General features: G+C 46.5%; 1 protein-coding gene across 2 annotated transcripts in view; it reads left to right on the top strand.

Annotated features, from left to right (window-relative positions):
- Positions 1-17,082, top strand: part of WWOX (WW domain containing oxidoreductase) — a 964,125-nt gene that overhangs the window by 483,754 nt on the left and 463,289 nt on the right. Inside the window, exon 9 of one of the 2 annotated variants that reach the window (XM_057713313.1) lies at positions 6,045-6,382. The exons of the other annotated variant lie outside the window; for it this stretch is intronic. Within the exon in view, the coding sequence (XP_057569296.1) occupies positions 6,045-6,059 (15 nt within the window). The 3' untranslated portion in view covers positions 6,060-6,382. Of the gene's footprint in view, positions 1-6,044; positions 6,383-17,082 lie in introns of those variants that run through there. 2 annotated transcript variants of the gene reach the window in all.

The raw sequence follows: 17,082 nt of genomic DNA, 5'->3' as shown, positions 1-17,082 counted from the left end.
CTGATGTGTTTCGTGGGAAGCAGGAGGACACTTAGAGAAAGGATGTGTCCACCAGCCATTCGAAGAGTCACTCTGACATGCAGGGCTCCCCCGCAGGCTCGAGGGTGTCAGGGCATTCGAGCGTGTGTTTGCTGAGCAGATTTTCCCTCTGGGTTCGTGCACACGTTTAATCCTGGAGATGACGCAGGCCTCTCCTGGTACTTTCCGGGTATAAGTGGCACCTCCGTTCATCCACCTGCTCAATGCAAACACCAGGCGGCCGTCTTGGCGCCCCCCTCTCCCCGCCACGTGTCCTGCCATTGCTGAGTTGTGTCACTTACTGCCTTGGGTTTGTCCATGTTGGTCATCTCCACCATCACCACCCTAGCTCTGGTTACCCTCGTCCCTTGCCTGGGTCATTACCGTCCTTCCTCCCTGGTTTCCAAACCCCCAGGTGCCCTGGGCCCGCAGTGCACTCGGCCTTTCAGCTGTGCAGCCAGGGCCTGGGATGGGCCATCGGGCCCCCTTGCTCTTCCTGGCCTATGATTCCCGACACAGGCGGGGCCACCTTGCCTTCTGTAGCCTGGGAGGCGGAGCAGAGAACGGCTGGGGGCTCCCTCCCGTGGGCCACGGCTGACCCTTGATTTGTTGATGATGATGTCGTCGTCTGTGGTTATTAACTCCGTTTTCTTTTGTGGGTAGAGTGTGGATGTGGATGTGGGTTGTTCTCCTTGGGAAGACGCGTGTGGTCCTGGACACACTTGGGAAGCAGGACTCTAGGGCCAGGTGACTTTGATGTTTCACCTTGTACCCGAGATTCTCAGCCTCACACTATTGACTTGTGGTTCTGATAACTCTTTGTTGTGAGGGCCTTCCTGTGCTTTGTGGGTTGTTTAACCCACCCCTGGCCTCTGCTCACTAGATGCCAGTAGCCTCCACCTCCCTCCCGAGTCCTGAAAAGCCAAAAATATCTGCAGACATTGCCAGTATCTGTTGGCCAGGGGGCAAAACCACCCCTAGTTGAGAACCCATGCTTTATACCCTTATCCACAGTCAGATGTTTTTTATCCAAGAGAAAATATGTATACTCTTGAATAATAGAACAAAAGAAAGTGTTCATAAAACCAAAATAATGATATGAACTACAACTTCAGTAACATTCTCTTCCAAGCCCTCCGCTAAACGCTTGCTATGTATTCAGTAGTTCAATCCCCACAAGAGTTCTGTAAAGGAATATACTAGTTTCCTCAGGTTGCCTTAACAATGTGCCACAAACTGGGTGGCTTAAAATAAGAGAAGTGTGTGCTCTCACAGCTTTGGAGACCAGAAGTCGGAAACTGAGGTGTGGGCAGGGTTGGTTCCTTCTGCGCCTCTGAGTGAGGACCAGTCCCAGGCCTCTCTCATAGCTGCTGGGGGCTCCAGCCATCCTTGGTGTTCCTGGGCTTACGGTAGCACAGTTCTGTTCTCTATCCCCACCTTCACACCACCTTCTTCCCTCTGAGTTTGTGCATCTGCTCTTCTCAAGAGGACACCAGTCATTGGATTTGGGCTCACCAGAATCCAGCCTGACCTCATTTTAACTTACGTCGTTATATCTGCAAAGACCCTATTTCTAAATACAGTCTGAGGTTCTAGGTGGACTTAAATTTTGTGGAAACACTATTTAACCCAGTACAAACAGGTATTACTCTCATGTCCGTCTTACAGATAAGGAAGCTGCGGTATACAGAGATGACCTGACCACTTAAATCACAGATAAACAAGAGGGCAGAGACAAGGATTCAACCCAAGTCCATCTGGTTCCACAGTCCAAGCCTGTCACCATTGCACTGGTGGTTCTCAAAGTGCGGTCCTCAACCCAGCAGCATTGACATCACCCGGGAACTTGTTAGACATACACATTCTCAGGCCCTACCCCAGACCCCCGGAGTCAGAAACTCTGGAAAGGAGATCCAGACATCGTGTTCTAACAAGCCCTCCAGGGGCTTTGGATGCTCCCTAAAGTTTGAAAAGTCTGGTGGAAAGTGCAATGTAAGAAAAATATCTTTCAAGACATCATTTTAATCAGTTATCAAATGTTTCTTTTGTACACTTACAAAGCTCAGTACTAACATCTCACTCCAAAAGCCTGGGCAGGAGAGTTCTGTTTATTTGTCTAAAGGGATCTTTTCTCCTAGTTCACCGGTGTCCAAAAGCATTTGAAAAATCACACTGGTCCACTCTTTGCCCGTGTGAGGATAGAAAGCACAAGATAAATTGAGAAAAGTGTTTCCATTTGTCTAAGTCACTCTGCTTACTTAGACATACAGCCTGACTCTTCTTAGATGTGTATTTCAGGAGAGCAAACCACTAGGCCTCCAGCTCCCTTTCATCAGCTACCTTCTCATCCCCAGGGCCTTCTCCACCAGGAATTTAACTTGCTATTTGTGCATGTAATAAAGTCAACTCATTTTAGGCTTATCGGTACATTGTTAATTGATCTTCATTTTCTATTGTTTCACCTCAAAGCCAGCACGTCGCTCGCCATGGTGACACCAGAGTTGTTTCTCATCTCTGTGCAAGGATTTACTCTTTTTAGCACGCTTTTATTATCCTCTGTTTCGGAAGGCCTTTCCCCCATCTGTTTACTTTTGTAAACTCTGCTTATTTTTTTTTTTTAATTACAGGTCATATAAAATAATGCCATCAGCAGGAGGGAGGTTATTACCTTACCGAGAAAGTGTTGAAAGTAGATTGGCCACTGCAAGCCCACGTCTAAAATGCACTTGTGCATGCAAAGGCCATGTCTGCGGCAGAAACCCCATCCATTTATTTGAGGAGGTTGGGTGCGGGCTTGGGGGAAACCGAAGGGAACTGGAGGAATTGATATTCTCCCTGGAGGTGGAGGAGGCGGCTCAGCACGGGAGGGGGCTCCAGATCGGCTTTTCAGTTTCTGCTGGGAGAGGTCCTGGGATGGAGATGTAGTCATGAACAAAGCTGCCTGCATCTTCTATCAGATAACTCACAAAACAAGCCAGGCCTTCCTGGTCCTAGACACGTTCTTCCTGTAACTTTGTTTCCTTTTTGATCGTTCCTGTTGCTGTTTGCCATAAATAAATAGAAATAAAAAGAATAGAAGCTCACGGTAAAATTTTCAAACCCTTTGATAAGATTTAACAGTAAAAGTTTTCCTCCATCCCCTCATCCCCAATTCTCTCTCCAAAAGAAACCATCTATTAAAGGTTTGTTGTGGATTCTTCCAGAAACATCATATGCATTTACCACCAGCTGTAGATATATATACGCTTTAAAAAAAATGCACACAACCGAGACTGTTGAATACATTTTGTTCATTACCTTGGTCTTTTTATGTGATAATGTCTTGGAGATTATTTGGTATGAGCACAAGTGGCTCGGCCGCCCAGTGTACCATGACTGTGTAATATTCCACCACGTGGTGTCCTGTCATTTACTCATTCACTCCTCTCCTGACACGTGTAAGTTGAGTCCGTGTTTTGCTTTTACACACGATTCAGTAATGAACACTCCAGCATATGCATTTTGTCTAATTGAGCCAGGATATCAGAAGGGCGATCTTCTGGTAGCAGATGTGCTGGAGCACAGATTGTGTGTATCCTCGAAATGATGAGTTTCATAGGAATTGCCAAATTGTCCTCTAAGACAGTGACACTAGCTTCCCCTCCATCATCTCCCCTGAGAATGCTTGTGTCACCCCAGAAATTGTCGGAAGTGGCCTCCAGCAGCAGAAGCAGAAGAGAGAGCTAGATCACCATTGACAGGTCAGCTAGTCAATAACCAGCACCCCGTTTTTAAAAATTTATGTGGTCGTCGTGTTATAAGACTCTTCTGAAGCAACCACTTCATAACACCGTGTAGCCCAATCCTCAAGCTTCGCTTTTTTTTTTTTCTTTCTTCCCTTTCAATACATCACATTGATTTTCTGTATGACTTTATCTGCTTAATACAAAGTGGGATTGAACAGTTATTTGTCTGGATTTGACCATTCCTTATCAAACATTTATGATTTAGCTTTCGCCACGGCATCTTCTTGTAAGGTGTTTCTTATTTTTATCTTTTTCCGTAAAGGTAGGATTGTGTTGACAGCCCTGTAATAAATCTCTCTTGAAAGAGACATGTTGCAGAGGGTGGGGGCTCTGTGCCTGGGCTGTTTGAGGGAAAGCTTCAAGAAGGGGCAGTGTGAATTGTTTCTGGACCAAAGTCCTGTCTTAATACCAGTAATTGATGCCCCAGCTTTGGGGTTTGCGATACATAAGAATCGGATGCTTCCTGGAAAGCACAGAAGGACGCTGATCTGACGATGAATTGTCCAGTACATAAGCGCGGTTGGTACAGCCAAGGCCAGGTCTTAGAACCACCTCCTGTCTGCACATAGAATAATGTCCCAGTCCAGGTCAGGGCAGGGTCACCAGCATTCAGCTGAGAGTCTTGGTTGGAATTTAATCTGCAGATGAGATCAGAAAATAATAACGTAGTGAGACTTCCATATTTTTCTCTCATTCTTTCTGTTTCCTTTTTACTGAGAGTGTTTTCTAGGTTCATGTAGAGAAAAGAGAATTGGGAAATTTCACTCAGTTCTAGAAAACTTCATTGAGCACCTACTATGTGTTGCACACCATGCCCTTGGAGCAATTCCAAGGACACAGGGATGAAGGAAGAAATACGGCAGCATGGAGGAAGTCGCCAGACCATTGTAGGCTTGCACCCCTACTCTTCATTGTTGGGTGACTTAGGGCAATGCTTTTTGTTGTTCTTTAAAATAACACACATTTGTCGTATCACTGTTTGTGTGAATAAAGTATTTGGGCGTGGTTCAGCATCTCTCAGCCATAATCAGGGAGCTGCTGTCCTCGATCACGGAGGTTCTGTTCCCAGGATCACACTTACGGTTCTTAGCAGGATTTGGGTTTTGGCTGTCACTGGCCTGAGGCTTCAATTCCTTGTTGGCTGTTGGCTGTTGGTTGTTGCCGTGTGGGCCTCGCTAAAGGGCAGCCCACAGCATGGCAGCTGCCTTTCATCCGAGTGAGCCGGCAAGAGAGCAAGAGACGGCGAGCTAGACAGAAAATTCATCATTTTATTTATTTTTTAATTGAGATATAATTTAATACTATAATAGTCTTCCTTTTAAAGTATACAATTCAGTGGTTTTTAGTAAATTTTCAAAGTTGTATAACTGTCACCACTACCAAACTACAGAACATTTCCATCACCCCAGAAAGAAACCCCATACCCATCACTCCCCACTCCCTGCCCCTGTCTCTGGCAACCACCTATCTGGTTTCTCTTTCTGTGGATTTGCCTATTTTGGACAATTCATATAAACAGAATCATACAATATTATACAATCATAAAATTGGCTTCTTTCACTTAGCATGTTTTCAAGGTCCATCCATGTTGCAGCGAGGGTCATCATTTCATTCCTTTTTACGGCCAAATAGTATTTCATTTCATGGGTACATCACATCCATTCACCAGCTGATGGGCGTTTGGTATGTTTCTACCTTTTGGCTATTGTGAATACTGCTGCTGTGAACTGATGCACAAGTTTTTATGTGAATAGGTGTTTTCCTTCTCTTGGGTGTATACCTAGAAGTGGAATTGCTGGGACATATGGTAACTCTGTGCTTAACTTCTGAACAACTGCCAGACTGTCTTCCAAGGTGGCTGCATCCTTTTACAGTCCCACCAGCAGTGTTGGAGGGTTCCAGTATCTCCCTGTCTTCACCAACACTTGTTGTTGTCTGTCTTTGTCGTTATAGCTCCCAGTGGGCCTGAAGAGGTGCGAGTATTTTCTTGCTCCTCTGCTGACTCCTCTGGGATTGCCAGACAGTTTTGTGTTAGGGTTTCCAGGAGAAATAGAGTTGAGGAGGGTCTGAGTCTTTGTTTGTGTTTTTAACCCCAGGGCGTCATGCTGTGTAGAAGCAGACCCAAGTGCACTCCTTAGCACTCTTCTTTATGGAGGTGTGGGCCCTGGGTTTGCCGAGGAGTGTTTACTTCTGCTTTATTTTGCAGCGGGCATTCTGAGCATGTGTGTTTTTATATTGCAGAAATGCTGGTGGTAGCTTTTGTTGGGAAAAGCCCTGGTTCCTACTGACATCACTATAGACCTGGCCTCGTTCTGTGACCTTGATGCTCTTCTAAGGAACACAGCCGTGCTTTCTCAGACTCGGAACATCTAATGCTGCACGGCTGGACTGCCTCATTTCTATTCCACAATCACCATGCTCAGTGCCCCAGCTACAGTGATGGCAACCCCATAGAAAACCTGTATTCTATAGGGACTCCACTGTTTCCAAGCATATTCTCTTTGTGACCCCGTGTGTGTGTTTACAAAATAGTTATCAGTATTCTGACTTGCTTGATGTGCTAATAACACCTGTTTGATACCCACCTATTATTTTACTTGTTCACCTAACTCGCCATCTCTGCCCTCATCCCCAGTGTCAGTTCTATGAAATCAGGGTTGTTTTTTCTCGTGTTTGTTTAAGGCTGTGACCTCAGTCCTTTGAGCAGTTGCTGGCACTTGGAAGGTACTTGACAAGCTAGGGGAAGGAGGGAGGGAGGCGGAAGACCCCACACTAGGAATCTCATTGTAGAGCAGAGCAAACCTAGTCTTAAATGACTGAAGAAACGCAGCTTCCGCCTTTGCCTGGCACTTTCTTGTCTTCATTTGTTTAGCAAATACATATTTTGAGGGTAGAGTCCTGTTAGCACTTTGAAGTCACACTGCCTGCACTTGAATCCTGGCTCCCCGTATATTAACAGTGCGTCCTTGAGTGACTTACGAACCTTCTGGCACCTCAGCCCTCCCATCTTTAGAATTAACATCATAATAGCGATTTCCTGTTGTGGTGAGGACCGAGTGAGTTACTGCATGTCAAGATCCTACAGAATAAGGAGTATGTAAATACGGATTACTGCTCTAATAGTCACGCCAATATTATTTTTATTATCCGTGTTTTGTTTTTGCTGCTGTTCCCTCCTAGGTGTCAGGCTCTGTTCCAGGATCCGGAGATGCTAGGTTAAATCTGACAGAATCTCATCCCTCATGGAGCTTGCGTTATTACATTGTTTCACCTGGGAATGAAGAAAGGGAAGGAAATAGATAGTGATTGTGTACATGGTCAGAGATGGCTTTTGAGGAAGATGACGTTTAAACCAGATCCTGAATGGTGACAGCCATGCAGACATCTCAAAGAGAATCCCAACCAGAGCCATGACAAGCGCAAAGGTCCTGGGGTAGAAATATGCTTGACCTGTTCAAGGGAGAAAAAGCAGCTACTGTGGTTGGAGCCAAGAGGAGTGCTAGGCAATGAGATGGGAAAAGATGCCAGATTGTGAAGCCACTGTAAGGAGTCTGGATTTTATTCTGATCATGATGGGAGTCATCAGAAGTTTACAACAAGAGGGCGACATGGTTTGATTCATGCTTTTCAAAAGAGCAGGTCGTGGGGACTTCCCTGCTGGTCCAGTGGCTAAGACTCCACGCTCCCAATGCAGGGCGCCCGGGTTCAGTCCCTGGTCAGGGAACTCGATCCTACATGCCACAACTGAGAGTTCTCATGCTGCAACTGAAGATCCCGCATGCCGCAACTAAGACCTGGCACAGCCAAATACATAAATTTAAAAAAAAAAAAAAAAAAAGGAGGTGGTTTCAGTTTGTAGGAGGCAAGAAGAAAGATCAGTTGGGAGGTAATGGAGATGGAGGAAAGAGGTTGCAGTCAGGGTCCATAATCCCTTCCACCACGTTTGAATGTAATTGTCTGTTGGCCTCTCTCCCGCTGGACCACAAACCCTAACCCTTCTTGTCCACATCCTGATACCCAGTGTGGGCTGGCCACCCAGCAGGCACCCACTGCATGTTTGCTGCGTGGGTGTTGTTGGTGGACCACCCATGTAGGAAGTGGCAGGTTGGAGTTAAAGCTGCCGGGGCTCCTGGCTGCAGATGCCGCGAGCGTCTGCCTCCGTCGGGCAGGCTCACGCACAGCCTGTCTCCTGGAAAGATGCCTTCAGCCCTGTCCCTTTACACTAGCAGAGATTCCAAGCTTGTAAATAATGTTTTCCCTTTAAAATGTGAGCAGAAAGAAGAGCCAATGGTGTCACAACTCCACGTGCAAATATTTTTTTTTTTTCCCTTTCACAAATGAGCACGGTGTACCAATATTGGTGCATCTGGGAAGGGCAGGCGTGTCGGGCAGCCAGCAGAACAGAAACTCGGCGTGAGGATCCATTGTGTTCTCCCTCAAATAGGCTTGTTGAGGCTCTCTTATTAAAGTGGGATCTTTCCTAATTATTAACAGTTAAACATAGGGAAATAGATTTCAAGGGGGGAAAAAAAAGTCCCAGGCAGCAAGAGCCCAATTCTAAATGTGTGCATGCACTTAAAACAGAATTTGCCGAACATGAATAGGCACTTACAATGTGACTAGAATTGGCTCTGTCATGTGTCAGCCTAATAGCCTAAACCCTGGTTCAATACAATGAACTTGGGAAGGTTTGCTTAATGAAAGAACTGACGTTTTCTGTGCCGTGGCCGCATTCATCAGCCTGCATCCTGTTCATTACAGTACAAAGGGCTGCCAATGGGAATTGGTAGGGTCATCTATTAGGTAAACATGATGGGGACAAAAGACAGCAGAGGCCAGGGCCTCATGCAAGGGTCTGAGGCGGTCTGGGTTGCTGGAAGAGCGAGCCCTGGTTTCCGGCAACATGTTTCCACGTTGACGTAAGGGCTCTGGGAGTCATGGGCTGAATTGTAGTTATGCCTGATACGCACCTCCTTTGGGACCTGGAGGGGGGTTTTCACTCAGCCTCAGCCTCTCCTCACCCAGTTCACAATCACTGGGTTTCTCCAGCTGGACGCATGGCGCCACTGTGCTTTCCCGCCCCTCGACGCGCGTTGGCCAGCAGAACCTGGGTGGAAGTGAGGCATCAAAGAGACACACGCTTGGAGGCAGAAACTTTAAGAGCACTACCCCCTCTGCCAGGCTGGCTGGCAGGACTCCCGATAGCAACTGGCCTGTCACGACAGGGTCTTGGAAAAAGGACGAAGGCAAGAACCTCAGCAGACCCAAGATAGACATACAGAAAATAGATTGTGCTCCTGCATGTGACCCACGACGCTAAGATGGGGGGGGGGTGACTGTTATAGCGTCATCACCAGGTTCACCCTGACTGTTTCCTCCCATCGTCAGGCAGAGGGGGAGCCCAGTTTGAGGATCAGGACAATCAGAGCCTTTCACACACTTAGAGTCTGTTTTGCAAGGGTGGAATATTGTCGTTTGCCTTAAAAAAAAAAAGTCACTTTTAAGATCTGTATGTGTCAGTAAATTTCAGTTAGCCCCTAGAGCCGTTTAACGGGGGTGTCCGTTGGAGAAGTTAAGCACAAGTCCCTTGGAGAAGCTGAGCCATGAGTGTGGCCGGGAGTCATTGGAAATTGCAGACAACACAAGATCTGCTGATTGGCAAGGTCATCTTGGGAAGGGCCATTGTGGAGTAAAGAGCAGGCCCATTAATTCAGGGGGGATTTACATCAGTTCTATCTGCCTCTTCCCTAATGGGACTGTTTGGTTGTGTTCTTTCCTGGAGAGATTAGTGATTGAAAGGAGGAGATTTAGAAAAGAGAGATAAAAGTTTGCATTTAATTCTCCTGATCTGCAGCTTCCTAAGGAGGCTTCACAGTAAATTCAGACTTAAGCCAGAGGACAGCTTCTCCTAAAGACAGTATTGATGTCCAGGTGGTGACATTTCCATAATAAAGAGGCTTTAAAGGGTTTCAGGAAAGTCGCGTTGTTTTTGTATTATCTCTAACCCTAAACCCAACTGCTGGCCCAATTAAAATTTCCTTACATAATTATCACAGGGGGGTTGAAAATAGAACCTTCATGTGTTTGTTTTTCTTCCCGGTTCCTCCTCCCCAGCAGTCCCACCCTCTGCAGCTCCACAAGTAGGGAGTATGCTTGGGGGACTGTGGCCTTTCACAAAGCTACAGTGGCAGCCTCTGTCTTGAGGTCACTGCAGGTGCTAAGTGCAAGTGTTACTAAAGCACGTAGGATAGTGACAAGCAAGCAGTGTGTAAAGGTTACCTCTGCAGCCGGGAAGAAGCCGTGGTCCCTGGTTGTCCAGCACATCAGGGTTTGATGCTGCCTCTGCCATAGGCTCACCCAGCAGCCCTCATCCTATCACGTAACAGTTCTCAGCCTCAGTTTCCTCTCGCATAAAATGAGGACAAATGTAGCACCTTAGCACCTTCCGCATCAAGTGATTGAGAGAAGTAGATGAGCGAATGCCATCTGTACACTTGGCCCAGCTCCTGCCACTAAGGAAAATGCCACTAAATGTTCTCTCCTGTTAGTGTTTGTGTAGATAGAGGCCGTGATGGAGGCATGGTCTTTGCCCTGAAATCCCCCAGGAGCCGGTAGGAAGCACAGCACTTGGCACGTTGTCGGCTGCCAGTCCCGGAAAATCCTGGCTCAGTGGATCTGAGACAAGGAAGCTATGTGTAATGTCACAGCATCCAGGGTCCTGATTGGGGCGGGTCCTGGTGGGGTGGTTTTGGGGGCTCATACCCCTGTGTGCCTCACCGTCCACACGATGGTAGGTCTGTGATGGGCTCGGAAGTGGAGACGTGTGTGAGCTACAGAGTCAGGCAGAACTTGACCTTAATCCTAGCTGCCAGAGTTCGAAAGCTCTGTGATTGTGGTTAACCTCTCTGTGCCTCTGCTTTCTCATCTGTAAAATGGACACAGCAATATTGCTGATCTCACAGAATGGGGTCATATTCAAGGAGGTTTGCATTACCTGCACAGCACCATGCCCAGCGTAGTAAGCTCTGGGAATATAGTCTTCAAGGCATCATAGAAGGTAGACAGCGTATTGTGTCACTTATGTGGTGGCTGATGGGGCAGGTGCCCAGACTTCCACTGGTGGGGATCTCACACCACAGCATACTTCCTGTGCCAGAACTCCACAACCTCTGCCATGGAAAATTTGTACAAAAGGGTTTGCTGTCATGTTTAATTAAAAATAGGTTCACAAGAGCCATAGCTTTAAAAAACCTACATCGTTGCGTAATACAAACGTAATCTGTCATGGAAGAAACTCAGTTTATCCTACTCTTATGAAGCCCCTTGCTTATAAATTCCCCATTCTGTTCAATGGAGAGAAAAACACTGCTTTATAGGTGTAGGGTCCAGTGTGGTAAGTGCGATAACAAAGGTACCAAGGGAAGTAGTTGAGAGAAAGGCGTGGTTATCTTTGCCAAGTATGGGGAATGGTGTAGGGGGATGAGAAGGAAGAAGTTTGTGGAAGGAAGGTTTACCTCGGGGCAGGCCAGGCATCTGATGGGCTTTGGAATCGAAATGAGTGTTTGTAGGTGGACTGTTCTGGGAAACTGAGTGGTGGGGGGACGGAGGGAGGAAGGAAAGAAGGAAGGAAGAGGATGGAAGGAAAGAAGAAAAGAAATACATTCTTAGTAGAGGGAACGGTGGGTGCAGCAGCCTGGCCGGAGGCATCTTCGGAACATGCCCGCATCGCCCTCGTGAGACACAAAAGTGTCACTTGTGAAACTCCCCAGTGGGTTTTCTCCATCAGGACTTGCCACAGGAAATGGGAACCTCTGTATGTACTTTGGCAGGAAGGGATTCAGTAAAGAAAATTGGATGCTAGCAAAATTGTTGGAAGAGCTGAAGAAGTGGCTTTGAGGTTGGTCTTCTCCCTGAATAACTCAGAAGTGACCCTGCGGGGAGCTGAAGCCACAGCTGGAACTAAGCCAGATGAATCCACTAGAGCCACCTCTTCTGTTCAGCCCCATCCCCACCACTGGGAAGCTGGAGAGCAACCGGGCACCAGAACAGGAAGACACAAAGCTTCATTCACATATGGCCTTGCTGGCCAGGACGAAAAGCCCCAGAGAAGCAGGCGTAAGGCCTTTGCCTCACTTCTACTGTCCGCGTCTCACGTGACAGTACCTAACAATTGGTGAGCCAGCTCTGTAGTCAGGATGTAGCTGCAAGGGAGTCCTGGTAAGGTAGTATTGAGCCTTCTGATTTCTCCAACTAGAACAGTGGAAACCAGAGGCAATGTTGCCCCTCAGGGGACATTTCCCAATATCTGAGATATTTTTGGTTGTCACCACTAGGGGATGGAGATGCTACTGGCTTCCAGTGGGTCAAGACCAGGGATGCTGCTCAACTTCCTACAAAGCATGGGATGGCCCCCATCTCCAAGAGTCATCCAGCCCCAAATGTCAAAGTGCCAAGGTTGAGAAACTCTGACCCAGCAGGAGAGTGAAAATGGACCACGGCAATCAGCCTTAAATATCCAACACAAATATGTCGTTTGTTTCTTTTCCAGAAGTATTAAGACTTTTGCTGGTTTGCACTGTATACTAGATAGTTGATTTTAGTTCCTTCAGTATGCTTCCCCTTGCATCCAGGCACCCTTCATGTCTTACTCATTTTGATGATTTCAGTGGCTTAGCAGATTCTTTCTTCAAGATAATCTCTAATAAGATTTTGTTTAAGAAGGAAAAATAGACTTTCTTTCCATGTTGCATTTCTTTCTTGTGCATGGACCACTATTTCATCAGCAGAGTTTTATTATTAGAAGAAATCCTCTGGAAATGGATGCATTTTCTCCCTTCATCCTCGCTACCAGTAACTTTGAGCTATTCTTTGGCTTGTTTTTCTTTTCCCTCCAGAGGAAGGAAGGAGGGATGACCGATGGCCAAGAATTTAAATTGCTGCTCCCAGTCACCTCTGGAAACTCCGTGTTTGATGTTAAGGTTTCTCCACATCAGTGGAGTGTGGCTGAGCTCTAGCACATCCTAATTCCCTGGTTCCCTTCCACCCGCGGGTCCCGGTCTGACCGTGGCCGGGCCCACGGGGTTTAGGAAGGACAGGCAGACTGTGATGAGTTCCCAGCCACTCTCTTCCCAGGGTTGTATCCTTAGATGTTTTTCTGTGCATCTGCCTCTTCTTACCCTCCCACAGCTCAGGAAGGAAAGACCTTTCCAACCTCCCCGGTGATGCTAGTTTGTCCTGGAAATGCACAGAAAAACCATGGTGATCCCCATGACATGACATGCTGCGTCGTTACCTTGCCTTATGGAAGGTATTAGATCTGAGCTCTGATTAACTTATGGAACAGTCAGAGGCCCACCATCCTCTCCATGTGGATTATAGTGTAACGGTTAGGTACCAGTGCTTCGGAGTGTGACAGACTGCATTTGGATTGCAGATGGTTGTTGTACTCTGTGGAAAAGTGCCCCTCCCCCCCCACCCCCCCAAGTTTGTGGCTATCCGGAAGCTCAGAATGTAACTTTATTTGCAAATAGCATCTCTGAAGCTGTAACTAAAATCAAGGTCGAGATGAGATCAAGCTGGATAGGGTGGCCCCACAATCCAATGAGAGTGTCCTTGTAGAAGGCAGAAGTGAACACACAGTGAGAAGGTGATGTGAAGATGGAGCCAGAGATTGGAGTGATATATCTATAAGTCCAGGGACAAACACCACCAAAAATGGCCGGCAACCACGCAGGAACTGGGGGAGAGGCCTGGGATGGTTTCTCAGAGTCTCCAGAAGGCACCCACTCTGTCAACACCTGGATCTGCCTGAACTCTGAGAGAGTAATTTCTGTTTTTCAGCCACCTAGTTTGCAACCCTAGGAAACGAATGCAGGTACTTTCAGTGGTTTAGCTTATGTAATACAAGGTGGACAGCGGTATTGTTCTTACGCGTCTGCCACTTCTAAATCACATGATCCTCTGGTTAATCCCTGGTGCTCCCAGATCCCTGGTTTCCTCATCTGTCAGTGGAGACATCCCAATCTCACTGAGCCTTGGTGTTAAGACTCAAATGAGACAACGTATATAAAGCACTTGGCATACAGCCTGGTCCACCGCAAGTGGGCAATAAATAACTACCCTTATTATCTTTACTATTATTTAGAATGGAAATTTATTTAAGAATGCACAGTCAATATTGAATTACCCTCACTGATAAAAAAAGGAATAAAGGTATAGATTGCAAAATAGAAAATACATGGAAAGATTGCTGGATATTTTTAAAGTGGTAAGATAAACACACGCGGGCACCAGGCTTTTCGGTACCTGACTTCCTTCCTACTCACCCCCCTCCCCCCAAGCAGGGACTGGCCTGCGAAGAGACAGTGGAAGAAATAGGATTCGTGACATACTGCAGGGAAAATAACTGACTTCTGGATAGCTGAGAGTTAAATGTCACTTTGAGCTCCAGGATCCTAAAACCATTGCCTCATCCTTTTTCACAACCTCCCCTTTAGTAAAAGTTTAGGATACTGGCAGGGCAGCAGATATGTTTAAATGACTCCTCAAAAGGCAGATTTCATCACCAGAAGACAAGCCAAAAAGAATTTTGCAGGGAGCTTGGGAATTTGTCTTTCTGTCTTTTCCCCCTCCGTCACCACCTTCTGTTCAAGGTGATAACTCTGGACAGAAACCTTCCCACACCCATGCAAATGCATATCGGGGCATTTATCATAAAAATTTAACACACCAAAGTGCCTGTTAACATAGTGTTCTATCGCCAGCTGTGGTGATCAGAATACTTTATATATTGAGGAGGCCACAAACTAGTGTAGTTATAGATTTCTGGATTGTGTGTATGCACTTTTCCTCTTCCAGTTTCTGTGACAACTCAGGTGTGTGTCTGTATTCTGATGGTGATGGGGTTATTAGTGCCCCGGCAAGCCGTGCGGCACAAAAAACCATCATGTCTCCATGCTTTACCTAAATCGCCTGTAATCGGTCCGTTCTACCTTGCTTAAAAAGATGTCATCACTTGCAAACAGAACAGCTGAAAAGGTGCTTAAAATAAAATGGCCAGATGAAATTTAAAATACCAGAAAGACCACAAAGATCCCCCAGAAGACCATCACTGGCCCGGAGCCCCCCATTTCCGGGTCCCACATTTGTACCGATTACGGCCTGACAGCTCTTGAGTTTCCAGTGATAACAGCCATCTGACTTGATCGGAGTTCAATGGATTCTCACTAAAATAGAATCATTGCCTTGGTGATGGATAGAAAAAGTAAAGCAATACATCCTGATAAATGCTCCGCCTGCCTCCTTCCTCTCCCCAGCGGTGACCTTGTGCAATCCATAAGAGAGCAAGGCACAGCCCTGGTCACCGCCACCACAGCGCGTCAGGACTTGGAAATTTAAGCAGCTTTGAAACCCATCAATGGGGTGATGGGGGAACGGCCCGAGATAGCAATGGATCACGCTCAGAGGGCTCGGAGGGAAGCTGAAGGTCAAGGCAGACACATCCTCAAGGAACAGCTCCAACCCTCATTCGCATTCACGGGAGGCAGTGGCCCTGCAAGGCAAGATCAGGAGAAGAGTACAATAAAACAGGAATTTCCGGAGCATATAATTTCTTCTCAGAAGCGGAAGACACCAGAGGATGGTGTGGAACATGCCCTCCCCTGAGAGCGAGGGGGTGTCTTGCCTCTACCCCCAGTCTTCCCCCCGGCATAGCAAGCAGCAGGCTGCACCAGGACCCACTCAGCCCCTGGGACGCTGCCTTTGTCTTCCAAGTTCTCCAACCCAGGTAGCTCAGCCGGCTGTGAATATCGTGAAAACCACTGATCGTCCTGAAAGACGCCAGCACTGGAACAGAAAAAGAAACCCGACTAGAACAGGGCATCCAGGAAACTCCCGGACCAGTCGCATCCCCAAGCCCCACGTGCTTTACTGGGGAAAGGAGCTTCTGGGTGGTTCTTCTGGAAGAAGTTAGACATTGGCAGGCACCCATTAGTGTTGGTTACAACTTGCTAAAAGAAAATATTAAAATAAAAATTAGATCATAAATTTGGAGCCACAGTCCCCAAGCCTAAAGTGCAAATTGGCAAACAAGTCAAGAGACTCATTAGCATTTTATGTAAATCAGTTATTACTGTTCTCCACTTCCTTAATTATCCATGTTATTTCAATACAACCCTTTCTTTGATGTCCCAATTCTATATTTAAATAGTGCAAGATTTCTATCGTTTCCTCCCGCAGAGGTTTGTGCCACGCAAAAAACATGCCAAGAGCAGCTATTTTAGAGACTACAGGGAAATGTTTAATTGGTTCATCCCATTTGAGTTATGAGGGCGTATTACCAAGCACATAAAATCAGAAACATGGAAAGTACTAGCTTGGAGAAGTTTACTAAAACCTGCAAGAGATGGCTCAAAATTTTGCCCCCAAGACTTTCTGGATTCTCAGTGGGAGCTGATTCAAAGGAAAATTTTGCAGACTTCGTTGAATTTTGCTAAATGATTGATTGATTTATAATTGAAATATTTGGAAATGAAACCCAATAGCCCTCTTTCCTTTGGCACAGAGAGTTATCCTTTTGGTCCACTGGAGGGAACGCAGACGACAGAGAAGGAGAAACACGGGTGGGCGGGTGAGGAGGGGAAGCCTTTCCCAACTGGCTCCTTTTCAACCAGTTCATCTTAAGTGAGACAGGCACCATCACACACTTGAAGATAAAGTTTGGTGATGTCTTGTTCTCAGCGTTGTCTAGAACTGGGGAAAATCTCACGGATTATAGACATGAGTGTCCTTTCTCTAATAAATGAGCTTTTATCATAGTGGTGCAGCGCCGGGGACTGTCGTAGTCCCATTTATCATCTGCTAAGCGGTAGATTCCATCCTCTTCGCCACCTGCCTTTATCTTTCTGCCTTCTCATCCATAACCTACCTTGTTTTGTTTGTTTGTTTATTTGTTTTAAAATATTTATTTATTTGGTTGTGCCAGATCTTAGTTGCAGCAGGCGAGCTCCTTAGTTGCAGCGTGCAGGCTCCTCAGTTGTAGCATGTGAACTCTTAGTTGCGACATGCATATGGGATCTAGTTCCCTGACCAGGGATTGAACCCAGGCCCCCTGCACTGGGCGTGTGGAGTCTTATCCACTGTGCCACCAGGGAGGCCCTCCCTACCTTGTTTTTAAGTACTTTATTAAAAAAAAAAAAAAAATAGAAGGAGACTCTTTGAATGTGAGTTATAACTGAAAATAAAGGTAAATGGATGGAAACTTACTCTTCCCATGTATCTT

Source organism: Hippopotamus amphibius, chromosome 16 (genome assembly GCF_030028045.1).
Source record: "Hippopotamus amphibius kiboko isolate mHipAmp2 chromosome 16, mHipAmp2.hap2, whole genome shotgun sequence".
NCBI lineage: Eukaryota > Metazoa > Chordata > Mammalia > Artiodactyla > Hippopotamidae > Hippopotamus > Hippopotamus amphibius.
The sequence above is the reverse complement of the archived record's forward strand: the minus strand, read 5'-3'. Positions and strand labels throughout refer to the sequence as shown.